Source organism: Eschrichtius robustus, chromosome 7 (assembly GCF_028021215.1).
Source record: "Eschrichtius robustus isolate mEscRob2 chromosome 7, mEscRob2.pri, whole genome shotgun sequence".
NCBI classification, from domain to species: Eukaryota; Metazoa; Chordata; class Mammalia; order Artiodactyla; family Eschrichtiidae; genus Eschrichtius; species Eschrichtius robustus.
This window is the reverse complement of record NC_090830.1, coordinates 115,378,605-115,405,379: the sequence shown is the minus strand read 5'-3', so window position 1 is coordinate 115,405,379 and position 26,775 is coordinate 115,378,605. Positions and strand designations below refer to the sequence as shown.

General features: G+C 41.9%; 1 protein-coding gene across 1 annotated transcript in view; it reads right to left on the bottom strand.

The window, feature by feature from the left end:
* The window catches only part of SORCS3 (sortilin related VPS10 domain containing receptor 3), a 602,186-nt gene that overhangs the window by 27,827 nt on the left and 547,584 nt on the right, over positions 1–26,775 (bottom strand). The window contains exons 15-19 of the mRNA XM_068549046.1: positions 20,084–20,201; positions 18,942–19,075; positions 8,217–8,330; positions 4,530–4,701; positions 2,014–2,200 (exon numbers count right to left, since the gene is read on the bottom strand). Coding sequence (XP_068405147.1) covers positions 2,014–2,200; positions 4,530–4,701; positions 8,217–8,330; positions 18,942–19,075; positions 20,084–20,201 — 725 coding nt within the window. The remainder of the gene's footprint in view (positions 1–2,013; positions 2,201–4,529; positions 4,702–8,216; positions 8,331–18,941; positions 19,076–20,083; positions 20,202–26,775) is intronic.

Genomic DNA, 26,775 nt, shown 5'->3' with positions numbered 1-26,775 from the left:
CTCGGGGAGTCTGGAATTTTGGTATACCCTAGGCAGAGGATGGCAACTTGACCAGTCCCCAATAAAAGCCACGGGCGCTGAGTCTCCAGTGAACTTCTCTGGTAAATAGCCCTTCATATGTGTTGCTACAACTCATTGCTGGAGGAATTATGTATGTTTTATGTGACTCCATGGGGAGAGGACTCTTGGAAGTTTGCACCTAGTTTCCTCCAGACTCTGTCCCACTGGCCTTTTTCCCTCTGCTGATCTCGACGTGTCTCCTTTCAGTGTAATAAATTATAGTCTGAAGTATGACTATATGCTGAGTCTTAATGAGTCCTTCCAGCAGATCACTAAACCTGGGAGGGGATGTCTTGGGGACCCCTGACACATACACATAATCCAATTTGATTCTCATAGCCTTGCTATAATCTAAGTATTAAAGGCGAGGAATCAGGGGTTTGTAAACACTAAGAAAGCTGACTGACAGTAGACATTTCACAAAAGGGTATGATCAGAATTCAAACACAGGTCTCCCTTGCTCTAAACTTGGCTCATAAACACCTTGCACACCACCCACCTGGGTTTCTGACCTGTTGCTTCTGACACAGAGCTATTATTATTGGTGTGGTGTGGTTATCACCCCTGGGGCTATTGGTGGCCCGTTTCTCACAGTACCTTCCCTCCCTCACCAGAATGTAAACTCTGCAAGGGCAGGGCCATCTCTGTATTGTTGCCTCCCGGTGCCTAGCAGAAGGCCTTGCATGTATTAAGAACTCAACAAATAGTCATTGAATAAATTAGTGAATGATTGGGTGTGTTATTTGTGTTTCCTATTTATTGTTACAAGATCCCCGTGAAGCAAGGTGTCAGTTAGAATTAAGGCATTTTGAAACTGAAGTTCAGAAGACCCAGAGGAGAAATCATTTATCTCATGGCGTCTTTAAGGATATAACACATATAATCCGGGTCTTTCTCCATGCACTTCCCCCGTCACTGCTGGTCCTTATGCTACTATTGTGACCAGAATGCTAGGAGACCAGCTAGGTCACTGTTTGCCAGGGACCTTTTAAGTGTAGGTTGCTTATATAGTAGTGTTTATACCTTTACTGAGTTAATTGAAAAGGTGCCCCTTGTTTTCACCTAGATTCTTTTAAAGCATCTAATTTTCATCATATGTAGCATATTACCACCCAAACTATTGTGGAGTATATAAGTAAGAACCATAGAAGTCCTTAGACCCATGACTATCACTATAACGTATACGAAACCAGTAACGGCCCCTAACAACATTTCCTTGACCAAACATTCTAAAATCATATTAAGTTTCAGTTTATATGAGTCAAGTCCCAAGATAGCAAAGGCACAAAATACTTCCAGGACTAACACACAATTCTGGAACTTCAACTGCTGTTTGGTTTGTGCCAAGCAACAGCCAATAGCCATGAAATACATTCTAGGACAACAAAAATATGTTGGTGAGTTCTTAGAATTATTCACACCTGGGATAAACTTGAAGTAACCTCGGATGTAAGAATTAAGTTATTTTTGTGTGTTCAGTTCTACATTCAAAGCAATCTGGGCATGGGTTTCTTTAACCCTTCTTCGGCTCTTCCAACGGAGAGAACAATTTACTTTGATTTGTGCTCTCTTCACTCAGAGTAGCTTGAAAATGAACCTGTGGCTGCGAATCAGATGAGTTCCCTCTTTCTCTATGTCAGGAGTCTCCAAAGCAAAGGGAAGGGACTTTTACTTGAATGTGTTTGCATGCGCACACTTACTTACGTCAGGACAGAGTGCAGCTGAAAAGAGAGGCCAAGTGGTAATGTTATCCAAACTTTCAAAATAATCAGTCTACTTTAGTATTATGAAACTCAAACACAGATGAGGTCACATCTCAATCTTTTGGTTGGGGTCATCATTTGGGGTAGTAGTCACACCAAATCTTGCTCAGCTTGGAATCCCGGGAAGTCTGAACAAAGGGAGTTGTCAACTGGGAAGAAAGTAAGAGAGGGGATGGCTCATGCTACTTACAAACCACGTGCAGGAAGAGGACAGCTGTGTCTGAGCCCAGGTTGTTCTCCGCATAGGCTGTCACCTGGAAGATCCCCGCACTCTTGTACACGTGCTTGATGCCGTCCTCAATGGGACTGAAGTTAGCATAGGACACTGCAATCCCATCGCCAAAGTCAAGCTGGATGTTTGTCCTTTGGAGATCACCCTGCAAGGTGGAATAGCAGTTGGCCTGGGCCCATTCACATGGTCCAGCCTGACTCCTATTTGATACTTGGTCCTGTGCCTTCAGCATCACCCTTTGAGGCCCTAATCTCTCCCAGAGGGCTGAAACACCCTCGACACAATCATCAGACTCTCTCTACTGGGCACTATGAACAGGTACTATGGACCTATTGTCCCTGTATGCCCAAGCTTGGGGCAGCCTGATTTGGTTGACACCGGCAATTGTGGATAAGGTAGAGCCTCTGTGAAGCTATGAACTGGGGAAGCCAAGGGCTTCCCTGGCTCCCTCATATACATTGTTTAATAATTTCTCTCCTGTGTCGTCCTCCTCGTCATCATCGTGGTAGTAGTACTAGTAACAGCTAATACTGATGAAGTTTCTCTTCAGTTCTAAGCAATTAATCCCCTCACAACTCTATAACGTAGAGAGTATTACTGGACCCATTTCTAAAATGGGGACAAAAATAAATTAAGTAATTAGATCAAAGTCTTTGCAGCCAATACTGGAAGAGCCAAGTTTTGAACCCAGGCAGTCTGGTGTCAATACTTTCAACCACCATGCTATAATTATAATTGTCTAATGTCCCATTTTTTAGAATTTATTATTAGGTTCCAAGCATTATGCTAATCACATATTATATAATACCATCTTTACAGTAACTCTATGAGATAGGATGATTATTTCCATTCTACAGATGAATACTGCATACCAGCTGAAACTAGACCTGTGCTCTGTTGACCTTGGGTTTCCCTAAACCTGCCTAAGCTCCCTCTTCCCTAAAGCTTTTTTTGACCATCTCAGCTCACAGATATTTCTGCCTCTTGGGACGCTAAGAGCCCCCGGGTGCTGCCTGAGGAGGTGATGGCAGTGGTTCAGTTGAGTGCATCTTACCATCCCAAGTTGATCCTTAGCTTATTAAGGGCTGATATTGAACCCCATCCTTTCTTGTTCTTCTCCCCGCTATATTGGGCCAACACTCTGGATAAATTCAATTGAAACTGACCATAAGATAAGGATCCTGGATGAAAAAGAAGGGTCGGGTCTCTCTACTTATTAACAAAGATGGCTGATGGAATAAAGAGAGAAATACATCATTTTGGAATTATCTGCCCAGTGAATGTGCATTCATCACAGTTTGACTTTCTGTCTCTTCCCCCGTGGCAACCCAGATGTGAGCAAAATATTGATAGGTGCTACCTTGCCCCCCACACAATGTCAACTACCCTTGAGTTTAGGAATATAAATTAAAGTGGAAATGAACTGAAGGCAATTCAAATGGATAAGATCATGGCTCTTCACATCTATTCAAGAGAAGTTTTTATAGAGCTGGTCCTGGAAACTCCCTAGTGGGAATGTGATAATCACCTCCTCTGAATGTTAAATTTCTTTAATTCAAGCACCCAGTGTGTATGAAGCCTAAAGAATCTGTCAGCCCAGGATAAGGAACCCTCACCGTCCTGTCCAGTGTGGGCCAGACTTTAAATGTCTCTAAAGTATTCAGAGTTAGGGGAAAAACTCCTGGCCTGCTTTGGTCTCCTTCCAAGCTCTCAAGAGCACACAGTAATTTGCATTTAAATTTAGATGGCTTTGTAAATCAGGCAAGTTTTCTTGCCCCAGCACCTCAGAAAGGAGTGCCTGAAAAATTCCCTGGTTTGGAAACAGATGAAACAACTCATATAGGAAGCAAGAAGCATCCAGCAGAGCTATTTCTACCCTGGAATGAACGAACGCAGTCTGATTTTACTGCCCAGATTGCAGAAGACCTAAAAAGTGAACCAATGGAGCAGGTAGCTGATGGAAAATCAACTCATGTGACATTCTTTATAAAAATAAGTTTAAAGGGTTAGGATCACTTTCCCCCACCCTCACACTCATACTTTCAAGACCCTTTGAAAGCCTTGTGGGCTTTTGTAATCAGTGGGATTAAAGGTTAAAAAAAAGAAAAAAAAAAGGAAAAAAATGTGAATTCCCTTCTTCCGGCAAAGTTTACAGTACACAGTCTAATGATAATAAACATTCCTCCAAAGATGCAGACCCTAAAGGGATACCTCAAAGAATATATTCAAATCTGCACCTGCCCGGAGACAAGGGGGCCCCACTTCTGTATTGTGGGATGAAGGGAACAGGGTCCCTAAATATCCCAAGAGCTCTTTCACCCCTTCCATCTTCTCCCAGGAGTCTTCACTTCTCACCACTGACTTTGTTACAAGGACTGGTGGGAAAACGTGATCTTTCTTCTCTTCCCATCTGGAAGTGGGCAATGACCTGCTTGTGAGTTCTGACCTCAGAGACGCAAGAGGGTCTCCCTTACCTCCTCCATGAGGATGATGAAGGTCGCATTGTGCCCCTGCTCTGCCACCAGGCGCCCATCGGTCGTCACCACGTGGAGGCCGTGAGGGGCTTTTCCCGGGCATATCTGGGCCTTGGCAGTGTACTTCTCCCTCAGTCCGTCTGTGCAGTTGTTGGACACGATCCGCCGGTACCTGAGAGGTATTGACCATTGTCAGTGGTGGGGTTTGTGCCAGCGTGTGCACCCTCGCAGGAGCGCGTATGGCAGAGCGTGCAGGAGAACAAGAGTGAGACAGAGATTCCGCACAGCTGCATCTAAAGACTGAGTCCCAAAGACAGCAGCCATTTAGGATGCTAAGCAAACGCTGAGAAACCGCTATCCCTCCATCTCAGGAAGAGCAGCTCCTTAAACGTTATTATCGATCCTACCTGGTGAAACGCAGATCGGATCAGTGTCTAAACCAGGCAAGAAAAATCAATGTCTGACTCACACATGATACAGGAGGAGACAGACCCACTGGACTAGGGAAGCAAGGAAAGCAGGTGCTTCTCTCTGTGATGGAGAGACTTGTGCCTACCTCCCTGAGGCCAGAAAGCAGCTAGAAGATCAGCCTTCTTCTAACTGTGACTACTCAGGAAGCCTCTTCCGGTCTTCCCTCTACCCCCAGGACATCATGCCATCCCCTAATACCTAACAGCCCTTACTCTGGAGCCACTGGGCTCTTCTACAGCACATCTTCTCTCCTTGTTAATATTTCATTTCTCACTCATCACCAATGCCAGACTAGAAGCACAAGTTTGAAACTCCTATTTGATCCTGCTGTGATAAAACTGCCTCAGAGAAGAAGCTTGCATGGGAAAACCTCCCCGTAAACGCTGTGACCTTCTAGGTTAAGGGCATCTTTGCGCACAGTGATGACATGACATCTCGCTTGACCACTGACCCCAGCACGTGAAGCCGAGAGCTTGCCCACAGCCCTGACCTGCACAACAGACTTTATTTCCAGGCACATCACTGTCTGTAAGGCTGCACAAAATCAATGCTCTGGTGAAACCACATAAAATAAATGCACCACAGACACCACCACCACCACCACCATCATCACCATCATCACATCTTCTTTCACCCTGTGTGTCAGGAGTAATCAACCAGTCCATCCATGTTGCCTTTTTCCGGCGGCCTTGAAAGCAGGTGAAAGCAAATTCCTTATGAGTGATACTAGTCCTCCACTACCCCTGATATTTCCTCTCCCCCTGCCCCTCACATACTGCTGAATTACCAGCCCCACATCTCCATCCAGAGATCTCAGGAGGATGTCAAGCAAATGTTATATGTAGTTATTGCCTCATATGAAATTACAATATATTCTCTTATAGAAATATCAATATATTATCATGATTATTTTTTAATCAGTCATCAATTTTATACACATCAGTGTATACATGTCAATCCCAATCGCCCAATTCAGCACACCACCATCCCCACTCCACCGCAGTGTTCCCCCCTTGGTGTCCATACGTTTGTTCTCTACATCTGTGTCTCAACTTCTGCCCTGCAAACTGGTTCATCTGTACCATTTTTCTAGGTTCCACATACATGCGTTAATATACGATATTTGTTTTTCTCTTTCTGACTTACTTCACTCTGTATGACAGTCTCTAGATCCATCCACGTCTCAACAAATGACTCAATTTCAATATATTATTTTTAATTGTCAACTGAATTCATAATGGTTCTAGAGCTGCTCTGTCCAATAAGCTAGCCACTTTCCACCTGTGGTTACTGAGAACTTGGTTAGTGGTGTGTGTTGAAATGATAATATTTTGGACATACTGAGTTAAATAAAATATATTATCAAAATTAATTTCACCTTTTTTAAAAAACTTTTTCAGTGTGGCTATTTTAAAATGTTAAATTACATATGTGGCTCGTATTATAGTTCTTTTGGTCAGCACTGGTCTATATAATCAAACTTTTCTAACCTATATTTTCTTGCTGAGCTTTAGTCATTTAGAAGATATTGAGTTTTACCTATGATAGATATTTTGGTGGGTATCATGTCCTAATGCACACTTGATATCACCCAACTCTTCAGCCTCAACTGGCCAGCTGGTTGACGGTTTGTACTATAAGCCAACATTTAAGCAACCTGGAGATTCACTTGTAGTGAATCTTTTGAAAAAAATGGATAGTTTTTCCCTTTCATCTTCTTGGTTTATTTGATGGCTGCTTGGGGTTTTGGTACACCTAACTTGCTTAAACTTGGGTCTACCTACACATGTCACAGGATCATATGAGAAGCCCTAATGCAATTATCTTCCAGCTATGTTCTGGCTGGGAATTTGGTGGCGTAGCTGATCTTCTGTGCCCATTATATTCCTCTTCCTCAAACTTCCTAGCACTTTAGTCTCTGACACCACATGTCTTTAAGTTTCATGCTGCTGGATCTGTAGTTTGAGTGGCTTAAATCCCTAAGACCATTCATCTACAATAAAATGACATCAACAGTCCTTAAACCTCAGCTCAGATCCCAGGAATAGCTCCCTAAGAACCAAATTTTTGGCTAAAAAGTGTATGTTTCTCAGAGTATCTCAGACCACTCAATATATCTCTTCCATCATATTTTTTCTTCCTCTGTAGACATCAGTTGGGTGGATAGTACCCCTACCACTATTTTACAACCAAGTAAGGTAAAAGTACTGAGCTGGTGAGTAACTTGTCTGAGATGTTAGAAGATCCATTGGAAGAGCTGAGACTGAATTCCAGAACACTTTAGTCCCTTGCTACTCAAAGATTAGTGCTAGGACCAGCAATGCTGACATCGCGTGGGAGCTTGTTGAAATGAAGAATCTCAATGCCACTCTAGATCTCCTAAATCAGAAGCTGTATTTTAACAAGAGCCCAGGTGATTCACAGCACATTAAATTTTAAAAAGCACTGTCTCAGACCACCAATCCACTTTACAAATCTGTTCTAGGTCATAGGAGTGGCAAAGGAAAGGGGAAGACAACAGATCTCCAAGGAAAATTTTTTCAAGCATCTCAGTAAGTAATAAGTGAACAAAGAGAGAAACATACATAACTTGACAAGTACAGAAAGTGTGCCTTGACCTTATTTCAGGAGTTCCTAGGATGGGACTTTTGACTTTTCATTCTAAGTTTTTGTCATCGGTCTACGAGAGCTTCGGTTCATCTATCGCTAGAAAGCACTGTAGTATCTGCACACCACTAGTGTTAATTTATTTCCATCGGGGTCTGGAAAGTAAGGTGGCATTGCTTTCCAAAAGAGAAAGTCTGATCAAATAATAGCTATGGTATTTTAGAGTCAAATAGCAAAAGGTACTGAAATCTGGGTAATCAGAAATCTTTTTTTTTTTTTAACACCTTTATTGGAGTATAATTGCTTTACAATGGTGGGTTAGTTCCTGCTTTATAACAAAGTGAATCAGCTATACATATACATATATCCCCATATCTCCTCCCTCTTGCGTCTCCCTCCCAACCTCCCTATCCCACCCCTCTAGAAATTTCTTTTGATGTTCCAAAAAAGCTAGCTTCAGCTAAAGAACCCTTCAGCTTTCCTCAGAAGCCACCTGTTACAAACAAACTCTATCTACACTCCACCTTGCTTCAGTAGGAATCCTCCTTTGATCCCAACTTAGGGAAATACGGAAACAGTGAGTGGAGTTCCTTCAGGTGTTTTACTTACCCAGTGCTGTTAAGGTAGCTTTGACCAAGGCTGCAGTCCTTTGACGGGGATGCTGGATTGTACCAGAAAGCTGGGACACAATGGCTTTCTCCATGTCTCTCATAACCATAGTCACTGTCGAGAAAATAAATATTGCATACTGGTGTAGATGCACAAATGTGAAAATACCCACAGGCACACACAAACACATCCCTTTAACCGTCCCCAAAGGTGCAACACATTCTTTAAATATTCCCAGTGGGGACAAATATTCATACTTTGAAAATGGATTTTCAGATTTGGAAATAATCCCAAAGTCATTCGGAGTTCAGTGTATAGAAGACATAATAGATTATCAGATGGAGAGTCCAGGCTTAAAAAAGTATGGATGTACATAATGTGGCAGGTACACTGGCTTGGGGTGGGTGTGAGGGATGCTGTAAGCTTAAAAGTATATTTTGGATCACAGTGGATTTACTGAAATAAGTAGATGACAACCAAGAAGATGACTTTAAAGGTCAAGATTTATTTCTGTGTTCGGATTCCACATTTTATTCCAAAATGGACTTCATTGATCTTATTTTCATTTTTTCTGAAATTCTCTCTCAAACAAATACACACATTTGCATTCACATATACACAGTCATTCAAACTTTTCCCAACTGTTTGTAACACAGGTCCCCTGTTTCCTTTAGGAAAAAACAAAACACACACACACACACACACACACACACAACCCCACAAAAACTATACTGTAGCTCTTCTCCATGTTTTTGTAAAAGCCTAGCCGTAGTAAAATGAAGAAACAAAGTCTGGTATGATTTTCTGCTCCTTTCCTCCACATTCCAAAATGAGGAAGTCACAGACCAGTGTAGGAGAAGAGCTCTCCCATCTGAAATGTGAATGGTGTTGCCTTCCTTCTTGGACTTTTATAAAGCTCCCAGAATCATAAATTCCAGGGTAGAAAAAGAGCAACAAAGTAGGCATTATTCCTCTTGTAACCAACCCCGGGTCATTGAACGTGGCTTAAATTGGCAGGAGGAGTCATGCCTCCAAGTCAAGCACCCAAAGATGTCCTGAAACCCACAGACAGGGCAGAACAATCTGGACATTTGAATACTGATCCACTGAGTGTTAATAAAACATAAAACAACAGGAAAATCGCTCTCTCCAGACCCACGCCTCCTTTCTTTTTCTGCTCTCCTATTCTTTCAGCCAAGATTTAATTAAAGTCCAATGAAAATAGACGCAAATTGTCTATGTGGGCAACGAGGATAGCAATGAAAGGGAGACAGAAAGAAAAGTTTAATTCCACATTTATTTATTACTCAGTATGTGCCTTGTCCTGTGAAGGAAGTGCCATAATCCTTATCCTCAAGGGGTCTTCAGTCTTTTGGAGAGAGGAAGACAACATGCCTCAAATCCAACAAAAGAACAGAGTAATACAGTATCAAGCAGAACACAGTGTGATACAGGATGGAGCAGTACAGTTAAGAAGTACCAATTGACTGATGAGATTATATAAATTATCTTCTCGGTTTGACCCCACCCTACCTTGTCACCACCTTCCTCCAAACCAAACTCAGGCCAACCTTTAACCCTCTTTGTCTTTGTCTGTGTGATGCCCTGGGCTTTCGTGTTGTTTTTTTTTTTTTTTTTTTTTTGATATAAATTTATTTATTTATTTTGGCTGCGCTGGGTCTTTGCTGCTGTGTGCGGGCTTTCTCTAGTTGCGGTGAGCGGGGGCTACTCTTCACTGTGGTGCGCGGGCTTCTCATTGCGGTGGCTTCTCTTGTTGTGGAGCACGGGCTTTAGGCACGCGGGCTTCAGTAGTTGTGGCACGCGGGCTCAGTAGTTGTGGCACGCGGGCTCTAGAGCACAGGCTCAGTAGTTGTGGTGCACGGGCTCAGTTGCTCCGCGGGATGTGGGATCTTCCCGGTCCAGGGCTCAAACCCGTGTTCCCTGCATTGGCAGGTGGATTCTTAACCACTGCACCACCAGGGAAGTCCTGCCCAGGGCTTTTGAAGCACTCTACCCTTTTCTGTTTCAGGTGGTTCCCTATGTATCCTTCTTCAATATCTAGGTCTGATGAAGCCATTCTTGCTTCCCTGGACCAAACCTTCATGGTCCTAGCATTTTAGAAACATCAAGACTACAAAAGAGCAAACCCTTCTGTTGGTTTTGTTTGGCAATATAAGCATCTAGAATAGGATACTGAAGGTGTTGAATAAATATTTACTGGGTGAATGACACTCTAATTACATTTTTAAATGACTGCACAAATTATCCCATGGCATCTGGTCTATTTCTGCAGGGAGACTGTGAGCCCATGGTTGACTTCCCAGTGTGGACCACAGAGAGAATCCCAGGTGCTCAACAGATGCCTGTGGAGTGAGTGTGAGCTTGAGTCATTGCAAATCGCTACACGGAAAGGTGAAGGTCAAGACCAGCTTTGATATGGCAAGTTTAAATGAAACTGGAAGAAAAGGAGAAAGGGACATGTCTGTCAAGGTAATCTTTTGCCATGCCTCCCCCGATCAATGATTGGAGATCTTCCAGCCTGAGAGATCATATGGACTCAATGTTGTGCCAGCTGGTAACTGCCCATGAGAGCCAACTTAAAATTCGAGGAATTTTGCAGGTTAGTTATTGGTTGTTAAACACAACGATTATCGAAAATTAAGTTATACAAAATTTCAATTAAATAAATTATATTCAAAGGATAATAAATACCGAAAACACAGAAATTCCTCATTATTTTGCTGATTATATGCAATAAATATTATATATAAAATGTCACTGTACATCATTTTATTATTTATGCTCTTGAAGTCATTTATGTCTATGTATCCATACAGTAAATACATAGCTACATGTTGTGCTTCCTAATTCTGCATTCAATGATGTCATGTTGGTAACTTGAATCAGATATGGTGGGAATATTTACAGCAATCAGCAAACACTACTAATCAGGGCTTATTTATTCGTTTCTTTGTTCCCAGAGAGCCAGTGGTTAAACATTTTCCAGTACAGCACTGAATATCTGATTTCTAAGCATTATTTATCTGCAGAAAGATTTGGGCTGTGGTGTGTCTGCACTACTTCTAGAAAATTCCCTGCTTCCTTTATGAGGTAAATCTATTGAATGTCCTGTGAATCCTAAGAAATATTAGTAATCTCTGAAGGAAGGGTGTTCTCCTAAGCAGCTCTGGGAAGGAGAGAAATGTCTTATTTCTCCTTGCTAAATGTAACCATCTTTAGCAGTTCTGTTCAGCTCTGCTACCTGTTAGTGATGTAGTAATTTAAAAAGGTGCATCAGCCATGCTGCTTTGCCCCAAAGAGAAAAAGCACCTCATTAATATTTAATAACATTAATGGAAACATCACTGGCTGCCCCCAAGCTACGGACTTCTTCATTAACTTCTGCTAAATGTATATTAAGATCTCTCATCCTGCCCAAGCTCCCTCCCAGCTCTGGAGTTTTTATGATGTCAGCAAATAAGCAGTCCCAGCTGCTGCTACAGCTTCTTGAGGACAGGTGGTTTTCTGTTGAATTGTGACATTTGGAGAGAATGTACCAGAAAGTTTGATTTGCCTCTGGGAAGTAAGCTACCACAGCTTCTGCAAACACACAGATAGTTTCCTTTAAGAAATAAGTCACCTCTGTGGTTTTCTTGACTATAAAAGGGTTTAGAACTTCTAAAAGTTTATGGGAAAACTTGCCCATTTAGGACACATAGGGACCTATGTGTCCTCCAAGTCCCATCCAGGGAGAAGCCTCAGACAATCCAAAGAAGGAATAGACAAGAAAAGGTTCAGAAATCAAAAAGCTTCTGCATGTCAGAATAGGAAGGGACACCTGTATTCCTTGGGTTCAATCCCCTCAGTTGACAGATTGGAAAGGAGAAGAAAAAGAGGAGAAATGACTTGTTAAAGACTGTACACACCTGATGATGTTAACCAAAGGTGATAATTGAGACTCCTGATCCCTGGTTCAGCATTAGTACAAGCCCATGAAACACCCATTTAATCAGCAGGGAGGGCCTAATGTCATTCTGAGCCTCTTGGAGCCATCCAAGAAGTCATGGTCTCTGCTGGCCCAGTGGTAGGGTGTATCCTACTCTCAGGCTATGCACTACCCCACCATAGCCTCATCGACCCCAGTTCCTCCATTTCCCCATTTGGGAGCTGAGGCTCTAGGATGAGTGTTCCACAGGTGTCTCTGTCTCATTTTAGGAGACAGTAGAGCACGCTGGGTTTAGGATCAGATAGAGGTTTATGGCAGCCACAGCATGAACACTCAGAAAAGAGAAGCAACCACAACAAAAACCACAACAAAAACAATGGACTAATAATTAACATCATCATCATTTGCTAAGGCATAGCCTAAATGGAGCTATAGAGATAGAAAGATAATTACATCCAAACCATTTCAGAAATTGTTTGAAAAAATCAAACAATCATCGCTCAAGTGTCTCTCCTAATCTAACCCCATGCTACCCATCTGGCCTTATCCCTCTATTCATCAACAACCTTCATATATCTGCTTTCTTGGATGTGCTGCCCATTTTCCTCATACTTATTCAGCAGCAAGTCTATACAGCTCCATCACCACTTCCTGTAGGAAGCCTTCCATCATTACTCCAGTCCTCAGTGATCTCTTTGCTCTGACCATTCCTAGCACTTGCAGGGAGGACCAATGCTGTCCCACAGAACTTTCTGTGATAATGGAAAGGTTTTACATCTATGCTATCCAATAGGGTAGCCACTTGCCACATGTGACTTTTGAGCACCCAAAATGTGGCTAGTTGAACTGAAGAAATGAATGTTTCATTGTATTTAATTTTTTTTTTAATTTTTGAATTTTATTTTATTTTATTTTTATACAGCAGGTCATCAATTTTATACACATCAGTGTATACATGTCAATCCCAATCACCCAATTCATCACCCCCCCACCCTCACCCCCCCGCCGCTTTCCCCCCTTGGTGTCCATACGTTTGTTCTCTACATCTCTGTCTCAATTTCCGCCCTGCAAACCAGTTCATCTGTACCATTTTTCTAGGTTCCACATATATGCGCTAACATACGATATTTGTTTTTCTCTTTCTGACTTACTTCACTCTGTATGACAGTCTTTAGATCCATCCACGTCTCTAAAAATGACCCAATTTCATTCCTTTTTATGGCTGAGGAACATTCCATTGTATATATGTACCACATCTTCTTTATCCATTCGTCTGTCAATGGGCTCATTGTATCTAATTTTAATGCAAATAACCACATGTGGCTAGTGGCTACTATACTGTACAGCATAGGTCTGGATCATGAAATTCAGCACCCAATTATACTCTATTATTTCCTGTCATCCCTTCTTTGCATCCAATAACTCTGGCTAATACATCTTCGATTTTTCTACAATGCCTAGTCTATAGAAAAAATATGCTAGATTGGGCCCTATATGCAGAATACTAAAGGTTGACTAGATTTCAGACGTGCCTGAATTTATGTACTATGGCACCCCAAATCTCTTCCCCTCGTTGTTCTACACTGCCACTTGATAAACTCGCTCTGTGGATCTGGAGCCATACTGGACATGGAAGGTAAACACTAAGACATAGTGAGACTTTGGGAATTCCCTGGCAGTCCAGTAGTTAGGACTCCACGCTTTCACTGCCAAGGGCCTGAGTTCAATCCCTGGTTGGGGAACTAAGATCCCACAAGCTGCGAGGTGTGGGCAAAAAAAAAAAAAAAGACATACTGAGACTTGAGACTCTGGAGTAGCATATTATTATTTTGAATGAGTTACACTTAACCTCTCTTGTCTCGATTTCTTCATTTATAAAACGCCTATGATAACAGACTCTCCTTCCAAGAGCTGGTTGGGAAGATTAAGTAAGTTAATCCATCTAAAAAACTTGGCACCTAGTAGGTGCTCAGCAAAATTATTGCTGTGTGAGTGGCTGGATGAAGAGTAAGAAAGAGAACAATTTGGCATAATCTCTGGTCCAACTTGGTTTCTCACTGAACAAATGCATTTGGACCTCCCAGGGGGCAAGTACTTCCTAGGAGCCCTCATAGGACTTCAGAGCAGCTCCCTTTTCTGGCTACTCACTAGTTTCTGACAAACTTACTTCTCACGGAGGATTTGCTCCTAGCCCCTCACCAGCGCCATGATGGAGGTTGCTACAGAGAGGTTCTGTACAGTAAACATGAGGCTGGGGGATTTGTGAGGCCGTTAAGTAGAAACATCAATATTTATGTAAAATTCATACTTGTTACTGACACCCGCTCTGGATGGAAGGGTGAAAGTTGCGAAAGTCAATGGTGCTCTACAAGTAAAGGTATCTGAGAATCTATAAAGCCTTCCTTCTTAAGCAGAGCGATACGGGCAGAAAACTCCTCTGTGAACCCAGGCTGCATTCTTTAACTTTTCCACCAGAATCAACGCGTTTAATCCATCCTCCCCAGTCTCTACTCCCTGCTGTCTCTGAGACTTAAAAGTTGCCTGGGGCTTCCCTGGTGGCGCAGTGGTTGAGAATCTGCCTACTAATGCAGGGGACACGGGTTCGAGCCCTGGTCTGGGAAGATCCCACATGTCATGGAGCAACTAGGCCCGTGAGCCACAACTACTGAGCCTGCGCGTCTGGAGCCTGTGCTCCGCAACAAGAGAGGCCACGATAGTGAGAGGCCCGCGCACCGCAATGAAGAGTGGCCCCCGCTTGCCGCAACTAGAGAAAGCCCTAGCACAGAAACGAAGACCCAACATAGCAATCAGTCAATCAATTAAAAAAAAAAAAAAAAAAAAGACTCCTCATTTCCTCCTCTTCCCCTTTAAAAAAAAAAAAAAAAAAAAAAAAAGTTGCCTGGACCAATCCAATGAACATGACCTGATTTGGCTTAGGGAAACAACTAGGTGGAATATGCATGGTAATCACTTATACTAACCAAGCTGGGGTCTTCAGATTCCTTAGCTAACACTTCCTGGTAGGAAGGAACATCGAGAAGGAGACAGGGCTATGCAACTGTTGACATACACGGATTTTTCAGCATGAGCATTAAAGACAAACAAACAGACAAACTATATTTGAGGGAAAAACTGTATTTTTAACTGATACCTATGCTTATTGAAGTTGACTTAAAAATAAAACAAAGAAAAAAATTTTAAACACTCAGTCCCATTGTCCATGAAAACCACCATAACAACAACAAAAAATCCCAGAAATTTCAGAATCAAACTCTCTCTGCCATACTCAAAAGCAGTGCAAAAATACTTTTAGGTCACATGATTTTTCTTGCTTTTGTTCTCAGATTATGACTACTAACCCAGCTTCAAGTCTTGTGTGTTTGTTGGTCCTAACTCAGACTCAAGTGGTTCTATCTTCTTTTTAATATGAGGTATGATTGGCTACAGAGAGCCAAACATACCATGTCTTACATATCTCCCTTCAAAATTCTATAAAGTCTTCTTGAACGCCATACACCTATGACAATTCTACTACCAATGGCCAAAACTACTTTATTTAGCGTTGGTTTAGAGTTCATGGAACAGTCTATATTAAACCTCATCACCAGCAGTTAACTTAGATCATTTGAGAATGAGATCATTTAATTTTAGAATAAACAAACTTGGGGACCCTATTTCTTCTGAAAAATAAAGTGTATCTAAAATAACAAAATTTGTTTGATTTCTTGAGAAATGGCATGATATAGAGAAGAGAATGTGGAATTTAGCTAGACTTACATTTGATCCTCACTTCTTTCTCTCACTGCTAATGTGATTTTGGTCAAGTAACTTACATTCCAGATGCTAATTTTCTTCTCATTAAAATGTCATAGTAATGATACTGACATTACAGGGTGTTGGGTCCAGGTGGTACCTCTACCAATGCAAGTGTGAGAACCATAGAATACTTTGCAAGGGCTTCTCCCTCCACTTCTTTACTTATAGATGCATTCTGACAGCAGTTTTCCAAAGACAGGTTCAGAAATAGTTTAAGCAAAACCATCACCATTGAAATAAATGGATAACACCCAAAGGTTCAACTTTGAAGATAGTGCTTATTTGGATGTATAAGCTCTGATTTACTTGCTAACAACACCATGGGGACCACTTAACCCTGGGGTTCAAGATTAACAACAACCGCAGCATCAAAAGCTGTGTATACCATTAGGATAAATTCCTTATTCACATTAATGATGTATGTGAATTCATTTATTCCTCCCTAGGACCCAATGAGATACATGTTATATATTTGTATTTAATAGCCTAGGAGGTGAAGTCATAGAGATTAAGTAAATTTCCCAAGGTCAAAAATTGAATATCAGAGCTGGGGTTTTTTTCCAGACTAGTAAATGTTAATGTAATTGCTGAAGAAAAAAACATTTATCTTACAATTCCTACTCTTTCTCAATTGTAAGGCTTCCCAACAATGGGTGAGGGTCTAGTACAGTTCAGAGAGACACAGGAGAAAATGTAGCATGACATATGTGGAGACAATGCACCTCTATGGAGTCAGTCTGCAGAAGAACACAAGGAAGCCTGATATTCAGATTCTGCATATTCAGGTTGACATCAATATGTCATGTACCATAATTCTGAGTGGCCTACTGTATCACTGCTATGACTATTTTTCCGGATTGTGGTTAATAATTAAAAATTATTCCTCCCAATTGTGAAAATATCCTTTGTTTCCAAAGGGTCAAAAATGCTACAGATAGGACCCTGTCATTTAAATTAAATTCCATTTAGCACATCCCATTTGGATGATTCTTGCTGATGTCAAGCTTTTCAAGGCATGAGTTCAGGAATGAAGAGCAGGTAGGGGGGCAGCCACGGTCAACTAGCGGGCTTGCTGTTACCAGGTACAGTCCTAGTAGAAAGTGGGAAATGGAAGATGGCTTACAGAACAAATCAAGAAACAGGCTGGATGAAATGAGGATGGAGGGGGTGAGGCTTCTGGGCAGGGCAGCTGTTCTGTGCCCATTTGGACTTATTTCTGTTATTAGACACCAGATAAGCCCTAATGCAGCTCTGTCATGGTCCTGCCCCTTCCATGTCTATAGGCTGACACCTGAGCCCTTAGCTTTGTCTTTTAACCTGGAATGGGTGATGAAAATATCTCAAATGAACTTCAGTTTTTGACTGTGACACAGAGGAAGAATTCATCCAACTGGAATCAGCCTGGGATGACTCTGTGATCACCAATGGGATCACCCATTCCCAGGTTTGGGAAAGTTTTTGACTCTCCTAAAAGAAACAACATTCAGAAACATCGTATGACAGTTTAATGCTTCCTGTGGGCTAGGCATGGAGGATGCAACAATAAAGAATGTCTAAAATTCCTGCACTCACAGCACTTCCATTCTACTGGGGAAAGATGGGCAATAATAAAGAAATCAAAAAACACAATCTCTCTATTTGTGATTAATACTAAGATGACAATTAAACAGGGTGATGTGCCAGAGAGTGCCAGGGTGTAGGTGAGATTAGATGGTCTCAGAGGCATTTCTGAGGAGCTGCTATTTTTGCTGAGGCATGAGTGATCCAAAGTTGCCAGCCATGCTGAGATGTGGAAGAAATCCTTGTACTTGCTGTTTCCTTTGCTAGGAATGGGTCTGGGTTAATCAAAGTGTAGGAGATAGTAGTGTGGCTGCAAAATAGTGAATGAGGGGAGAACAGTAAGAAGTTAAGGAACAATGGCAATGGGTCAATCATCTACAGTGGAGCAAAGAAAGAAGATTAGATTATATTTTAAGGAAGAGGGGAAGCCATTGGGGTGCTTCAAGTATAGGAGTGATAAGATCTGACTTGGGTTTTTAAAATATAATTTTGGATAGATTTCAGGGTGACCAGAGTGGAAGCAGAGAGTGAGTTAGTAAACTGTTGGAGTGATCCAGATTGCAGTGGTCATGGGTAGAGGTGCTTTGAGTTAGAATGTGTTTTGGAAATAGAGACTTTCAAGGACTTGTGGATGGCCTGGACCTGAGGGTAAAGGGAAAAATCAAGCTCTCCTGGGATTTTGACTTAAGCAACTGAGTGGATATCAGTGTGTTTTATTGAATTTGGAAAAGCTGGTCCGGGATGGGGGGTGGGTGGCTTAAGAAAAGTTGAAAAACTGCTTCCACTAGTGGGTGTTCAGGAAGAATTCTGCTTGGCCACACGAAGTTTGAAATCCCTATTAGCAATTCAAGGGAAGATGGATGCTGAGTAAACAGATGGATACAAATGTCCCCATCCAAGAGGAGAGACAGGCCAGAGATGGAGGTAAATATTTGGAAACTTGTGAGTCATTAGCTAATAGGTGAGAGTCAAAGTCATCCTTTGTGGTTGTCATTAGAGGGAGAAAAAAAGAAATGACGATAAGAGAGCTCATTTGGAAGAGCACAATTCTAGCTAACGTTTCTGGAGGTAACTGTCCAAGGTGGCAGCTCTCTGAGCTCTCTGTGTCCAGCCCCACCTCTCTGGGACTTTCCAGGACAAATGCTAACTGAAGATGGGAAGAAGTCCCCTTGGACATGCTGCTCTGATAGAACAGTGATCTTCCCTGTGAAATCGCCTCCTCCCGTCCTCCTTCCAGGGATGCAGACATCCCATCTGGCCAGGAACTGGGGCAGCCAGGCCCATAGGCCAGCAGACACACCTATCTCTTAGTCATGCCTTCCTCCCCGGCTTCATCTTCACCCTCATCCCCCCAACCAGTAAATGTCTAGCTGGAATTGGCAATGAGATGCCCAGGGACTCACCATTCAAAGTCCCAGTCGGCACAGACACAGGGTTCTGAGACCACAGTCCCTGAGGAGTCTCGGCCCAGGGCACACTGAGCTCCTGGCTTGCGTTTCTTGAATATTTTCCTTTCTCCCATGACGCACGGCTCCCCCTTACGAAGAAAGTCCATAGTGAGAGAGGCAGAAAAACACAAAGATGGTGAAATAAACCAGCGTTAGCCTCTTCATTCTCTTCTCGTCACTCTATGTAGAAATCTCCCTCCCAGGAACCATTCAGGAGTTTCCAAGATTAAAAGGCTGATCTTTTACTACCCCGCAAGAGGAACACTATGGGCGGCTGGCCTCTCACTGTCCCTCCACCCAACCTAGCCAGTGATGGCTACTTCGTCTTGTTTCTTCTCCACCTCCATAGAGAATGCAAACACTCCAGGTCATCCTCACAGACCACCCGGCAATTGCCCGAGTGGTGTCAGCAGAAATTCCAGTGGAAAAGAACCCACTTCTGGCATATTTTTCACATCATCTTCAGAGTAAAATTGAAGTGGACCCAATAAGTTCCCTCTCTATGATAAACCACTGTGTCCAAGTCCTTATTCCTAGTCAAGGGCACAAAGAGAAGGATAATAATTTGTTGGTACAAATTATAAGGACCCAATAGTTCTGAAGAAAAAAGAAGTCTGCCTATGTTGCATAGCACTAAATATCTGCCTTGCTAGAGCCCCTCACCTCCACTTTTCACCCCTTCTCTGTGGTCCTGTCCACAACGCTCCTGGGTCCTGACTTCAAGCTGGTCTGAGAAATGCTCTCATGCTTCCCAGTAAAAGGTGAGATGATCACATCATTGGTGGGGTCTCCTAGTTTTCTGGGTTTATTTCTCCATGGGTAGCACTAAAATCTCAGGTTACCATTATCACCACTTCCCCAGGCTGCTCGGTGATTTCAACGAGTAGATCAGGATTCCAGGGTGCACTATGGTCCCAAAATATCACCTGCCCCTGCTAGACCTGGGTGTGTGGGTTCCAATCCCTCCCCCGAAACCCACCATCATCCCCAGATGGCCCACTACTTTCCTTCTCCAAATAGGAAGGCCCAATAGGACCAAACAGGGCTTGCAGTGGCCCCTGTTCCTAGGAGACAGGACCCCCTACCCTGCACTGTACCTGATTGAGCAGGTGCCAGGTCTGATAATCTTCTTTGCCGCAGCGCCGGCTGAAGATAGATTTGTAGCCCACCTTCACCAACTGCCATTCCGAGCGGAGGCTGAAGTGGCCAAAAACTCTAAGTGTTTAGGGGACAAATGAGAAAGGCAAGCAGATAAAGCCCCATCATCAGTCACAGCGTCTAGTCTAGTGCACAAGGACTGGAGGGACAGAGGGCTGAATTGCAGCCTGGACTTTAATGATTCTTCTAAAGCCAGGTCTGTGAAGGCTATTGAGGGGAAACTCCACTGACCACACAACTCCAGCCAATTGACACAGTATTCACTGTGGGTGTAAAACCAACTTTTTTTTTTTTTTTTTTCAGAAGTAATATATGTGCTTTACAGGAAGCATTTCAGATATAGAAAGGTATGGTGAAGGAAAAATCTTCCCCAATCATCTACAATCCTCTCCACAGGTAGACCTGCTCCTCGTATTTTCACGTATAGTCTTCTTCTCAAAGCAAGCACGACTGTTATAGCTACTATGTCCACAGGCAGGGACTCAATTTTCTCATCTGTAAAGTAAATTGTACGTGTGTGTGTTGGGAGGGGTGGGTGTGGATTAGCTAATCTAAAGTATGACCTTGCCAGTTCCAATATTCTGACTGAATCTAAGTGTGTTTTAGTTGAAATTCTCATTGCTTAATTCATGTGAATACCACCCTCTTTCCCCCTGCCCTGAAAAATCAGTCGTCTCATAAAAGGAAATCATATTTATGTATAGCAAAGAAGCACACTTTCTGCGCGACTTAGATAATCAATACTGACCTTTTCAAAGTCCAGCAGTTGACAGCCCTATAAACATGAATGATCAATCATTTCTAGAAATATAGAAAAAAAGACTGATCATCCATACTCCACTCAGGTGGCATGTCTTGTAATTACAATGCAAGGCATCTATCAGAGTGACGTAAAGGGGAGACCAATCATGCCGGGAACCAAAACCCACTGAAGTCTTTCAAGGAACCGGATGGCTTCCATTCCAGCAAGAATTAATCATGCTCACAGCCCTGGATTCTCCTCTTCCCAAGTTCAAATATCTTCATAGTTACACCTAAGAGACTAACTCACCTCAAGGGACATTTCCTTCTGCTATCTGAAAGATGAGGATGCTTTGAGAGGGATGGAGCTACTTAAAATTGTGAAATGGAGAAAGAATTGTTTTGTAGATCACACAACTTAAAATACACCTTAGGAAATGATTTTTAATCTTCTATCATTTGCTCATTAAATAAAGCTTTTTAGAGCTTTGTCTGAAAAATAAAAAAGATTAAACAGATTTGAGGGAGTGACTGTGGGTCTCTCCTTTAGTAAAATCGTATGATCTTTGCATGAATCTTACCTCAGCCTTGAGTAGTAGGAGCCAAGAGGCTAGCATACCCTGGACTGTGTGGCCAGTACTGCGTGGGGTACCTGCCCTGACGTTCTCTCTGTTCTATTGCATTCTTGCTATATTCATTGGTCTCCAAATCCAATACATCCATGCCAGGTCTACACTAAGGTATTTCTACCATTTAGTTATGATTCAGCTCACGGAAAGGTCATGAGTCAGTCAACTTTTAATCTTTAACAAAACAGTTATCTCATAAAAAGTTTCTATTTGTTTTAAGACAGGAGAATAAGGTTAAAAGCTCATCAAGAAAAAACAAACAGTGGGAGAAACCTTGATAAATGTCTTCTTCCCTCTCTATCCAGCCTATCCAAATCCTCCCACATTCGAATGCTACCTCCTCTAGAAAGTCTTCCCTGATTGGAGTACTCTGAGTAGCAGGATATTAGTGATGTTAAACAGAAAACAAAACACTCTACCTACTCCAAACAGTTTACAGTTATTTTATAGATCACAAAATACATCATGTCAGATGAATCCCATTCCTTTCTATGAAAGGATTACTAGGCATACAGAAGAAGGAAATATGAGGCACATGATTTACCCAGATATCAACAAGGCATCTGATGGTCTGCTGTAGCAGTCTTGAAGAAAAGATGAAAAAACATGAGCCAGGTGCTAGTAAAATTATGTGGCTGAACAGTACCTAATTAAGGCATTAAAATCAACCAGGAGGGAGGGGGTGAGTAGTCAGCTGCAAGGTTACCTGCTGTCTGCTCTTTCTTGTTCATCATTTTTATTAATGACTTGATGACATGAAAATAATGATCATCATTGGAAGTTGCATTTTCTGATGACACAAAGCTGGAAGAAACAGTCAATATGCTTGATGGCAGAATCAGGACCCAAAAAGGTCTTGACAGACTGAAGAGACAGGCTGAATTTAATAATATATGACCTAACAGGGAAAAATATCAGGCCCCTCCCTGGCAACTACAGAAGTATTGGATAAAAGAAATGGGGCTTGGTGCAGCTCAGGATACATAATAATAATGATGATGATAATGATAATGATGCAGCTTAAGAATTTTCGTATACAATGTAATTAATATAAGTAAACACTTCAGAGAGACCAGAAATACTTAAGGTAATCTTAGAATGCATTAATGAATGCAGAATTTTGTATATTCTCTAGAACAAAAGAGGCAATATCCTGGTCTGCTTTACATTAACTACATAACAAAGGAGAATTGTACTTAGTGTTGGATGTCACCATTCAAGAAGGATATACGTGAGTAGTACATGTAGGGGCTTTGGTGGTGGTAGTGGAGTTTGAATCTCCTGAAATTTGAAATAAAAATATGCATTTACTGGCCTGTGTGTATTTATCTATGGAGACATTACATATCTTTTTATCAGATTTTCAAAAGGGTTCACAGTTCCCAAAGTTTAAGGACCACTGAAAAAGAGAGGGATTCAGATGATGTACTGGATGAAATAGTGGCTCCCCAAAGAGACATGACCATGTTCTATTCCCTGTAACCTGTGAATGGGACCTTATTTGGAAAAAGGTCTTTGCAGCTGTGAGTTAAGGATCTGAAGATAAAATCATCCTGGCCCTAAGTCCAATGAGAAGTATCCTTATAAGAGATACAAAGAAGAGAGACATACAGAGAGGAGAAGGCTATGTGAAGACAGAGGCAAAGACGAGTTATGCAGATACAAGCCAAGGAACACCTGGAGCCATCAGAAGATGGAACAAGCATGGAACGAATTCTCCTTTAGTGCACTAGAGGGAGCGCGGTCCTGCTGCCACCTTGACCTTGAACTCTGGCCTCTAGAACTATGAGAGCATAAATTTCTGTTTCTTCAGCCACCCAGTTTGTGGTAATTTGTTACAGGAGGCACAAGAAATAATACAAATGGCGATATGATTTGAGACCACTGTTCATCTACCAATCCAAGGAGTGGTATAAAAACTATGGCTGGTTAACATGGGGATGACTTAGGAAGGGGCAGTGGAGGGAAGAACAATAAATAAATGGGCACTTTAGGGAGATCTCTTGAGTATTAAAAAATAACAAAAAATAAAAGTGTAAAAGTTTACAAAATGTGAGAGATCTTTCTAATAGACAAAGTTGCCCACACAGGAAAGGAATGGCTCAGGAGTTAGTAAGCAGAGAACTTCAAGCTCAGGCTTAACCATTTCCCAGGGCTGATGTTGAGGAGGATGCTGGCATCATACAAGTACGTGTGGCCTAACTGACCCTGAGCCTCTAAGGATGTCCATGTTGTTGGCCTTCCCGGCTTTTAGGGATATCTGTTTCTGATCTGAGGGCTCATTTCAGAACTGAACATAAAATAGAGGCTCATTCAGAACTTGTGGACTAACTTAGATTCTTCTCTTCTACAGTTCCCGCAGGTGCATTCCTTTCACCAGTATTTCTTTGGCTTCTAACCCAAATTTCCTTACACCATGTTTTCCAGGTCCTTCCCCAAACTGTAAATTGGTACACTGATATTTCCACTCAGGGGTTGGCTAGTATGCTCTCCCGCGGGGTCATTTTCCTGTGCCAGATGCAAATTTTTAAACATTTAATGTTAGGATTATGAGCTTTGTTCATTTTCTCACTGGATCCCAACTAAAATTAGTAGGGTAAAACCCCTTAGTAACTTTCAGACATTGATGTACTCCCGTCTCTCCATCCACTATCAGTTCATGGTGGGCCCCCTCCTTTGGGGCATAAGTGACTCTGATGCAGGGTCTCTCTTTTGCAAAGATCTGGCTTCCCTAATTCTGTTCAATACTGGATTCATTCACTGCTCTTCTGATTGGAGCTCATGGAAGATGAAGAAATGACAGAAACACAGCAAACTAAGTCGGAGATAAAATAAGGACTAACTTAATTTCAAGCATTTCTCATCCCTTTTCATAACTACCCTTAGAACAGATGTTAAAGTTCGCAGCAGGATCTGTAGAAGTGAGAACCTGGCAGAGAAGTCAGAGGGATTAGAAACCACGTCCATCACTTTGAGGTGATAAACACTGACTAGATGAACTTGGTCCTGGATTGGAGAAAGAGAAAACCTAGACTGCTTCTAAATAATAATATAAGAAATCAACTTCCCCGATAAAAGCCTCTCGTCTCCTGGAAATGTTCCTCTAAGCTTATCACCAGTAAAGCAGGGGCAGCATATTCGTCTCACATGTGGTAACTTTTTGGGAAACAAAGTGATTCATAAACGAATTGAATACAAAAACTCAAGAGATGGCTAGGGTGGAGGAACCAAAGATGTGGAACATCTCCAAAAGGATAATGTAATTCCCAAAACAGGTACTACTTCTTTTAGAAAGTCTTCTGTGACTGTTCCAATAATACTGAGCTCTCGTTCCTCAGAAACTCAAATGGTCCCGTTATCTCTAGACTAGAGGATCTCCACTGTCCGCATCAGAATCAACTAGAGAGCTTGTTAAATATAGATTGTCCCACACCCAGACTTTCTAATTAGTAGTGTTGGGTGCCTGATTATTGCATATCTAATAACTCCCCAGGTGATGCTGATGTTGTTGTCTCCAGGACCACCTGTTAAGAAACACTGTTCTGGACCGCTTATCCAGAATTTAATTTTCTTGTATTTTTGGTCAAATTTGTAGCAACCAAATAGAAAGCTTTGTAAGGCTGGGAATGTTCTTATACTTCTTTGGACCACATAAAGCCTTTCAACAATAGTTGCTTGACAAAGAATGGCTGATTATTGGGTACCAAGGGAACAAGGCAATTTGAGAGTGTGGCTTCATTTTCAAGTCTTTGGCAAAAAAGCTAATTTCTAGCGTGTTCAAATTCACTGTCATCCACAGTCCCACTTCCTTGCAATTACCAAGATAAACTATTTTGACCTCCTTCTTCAGAAATGTATCCCCAGTCCCCCTTCTTAACTCAAAGCGTATTTTCATCAACATAATCAAAACCCCAAGATAATGTATGTGAAAATCTTGAAAACTCCCAATTGACAATAAATATTCATTACCATCGCCATCATTCTCATTGCTGGGACCCCCACAGACTCATACCCAAGGCCCTGCTCATCAAGAGGTTTCAATAGGGTTGGCTCAAAATTCCTTTTGCAAGGTAAATACTAACCTAAAATGCAGGGGCTTTGTCTTTTGTGTGTGTGCGTGTGTGACATCTTCTATAGAGCCTTGCAGAAAGTAGATACCTCATACATAAATACAGATGACTGTCTGGAAACAGGTAGCCTACCCTTTAGTTCCCCTGAAGAAGTTACTCCTCACCACAGAACAAAATAAATGAATTCTCAGAGCCATTTTTCACAATATGGATTTTCAGGAAAAATCTATTACAATTTATTACTTCTGTTTTTGTTTTTCTTTTTACCTTGTCACCTGGATTTTTTTTTTCATGAGAGTTTTTGGCTCCACTCAAGATTGGCCTTCGTCTTGGGCTTTACAAACCTGAGACCATCTCTCTCTTTCTATTAAACTCCTCTGTTGCTATCTGTCTGCACTGCTAATGTGACTCTGGTCAGAGTGTCCTCTTGTGTGGTTGTTTAACTTTGAACATACAGGTGGTCTGGGCATGGTGGCAAAAGTAGTAGGCAAGGAAATAGAAGACTTGTCTTTTCCTAGTCCTTGTCAGCCACTAAATTAGCTAGGTGACCTTGAGCAAATCACTTCATCTCTCAAGCTTTCAGCTTCTTCACAGAAGATCATTTTTAATCAGTGACACGTATACTGAAAGGATGGGATGCAAAAATAGTCTAGGTGGAACATGGCTCCTTAAAGACGATTTCCAAGAGTTTATGTTCTTTCAATCCCTATGTCTACCTCCAGGTAGATAAGCTATCTGTCTCCTGGTGACCCCATACACAAAGGATTTATCAATTAGCGTCATTCAGCTTTGTCTCCACTGGCACTTCTTTCATATAACAGATGCTCAATAAATAGTTCTGGGTTGATTAATGGGTAGAATTAATCTATCAAAACCATCCACTTCTTCCAAAACTGGGGTAATGGCTTTATCTACCCTTATTTCTGGGCCAAAGATCATGGTTGAGTTGTATGCCCTTTGAGGTTTAGGAGCACTAAAACAATCTCAGGAAAAATAGCAGCAGTTTCTCTACCCCTTGTTATCACGGTCTGTGCTAGGATTTCCACAAACAACCGTGATTTGCTGGGACCCTAAATAACACACCTTCTCTAATCCACCATCCAGACCTGAGGAAACCTTGTGGGGAGGGAAGTGATTAATTTGAGGGATGGAGGTGGTTTACAAAAATAAAAGACTTCATTAGAATTCCAT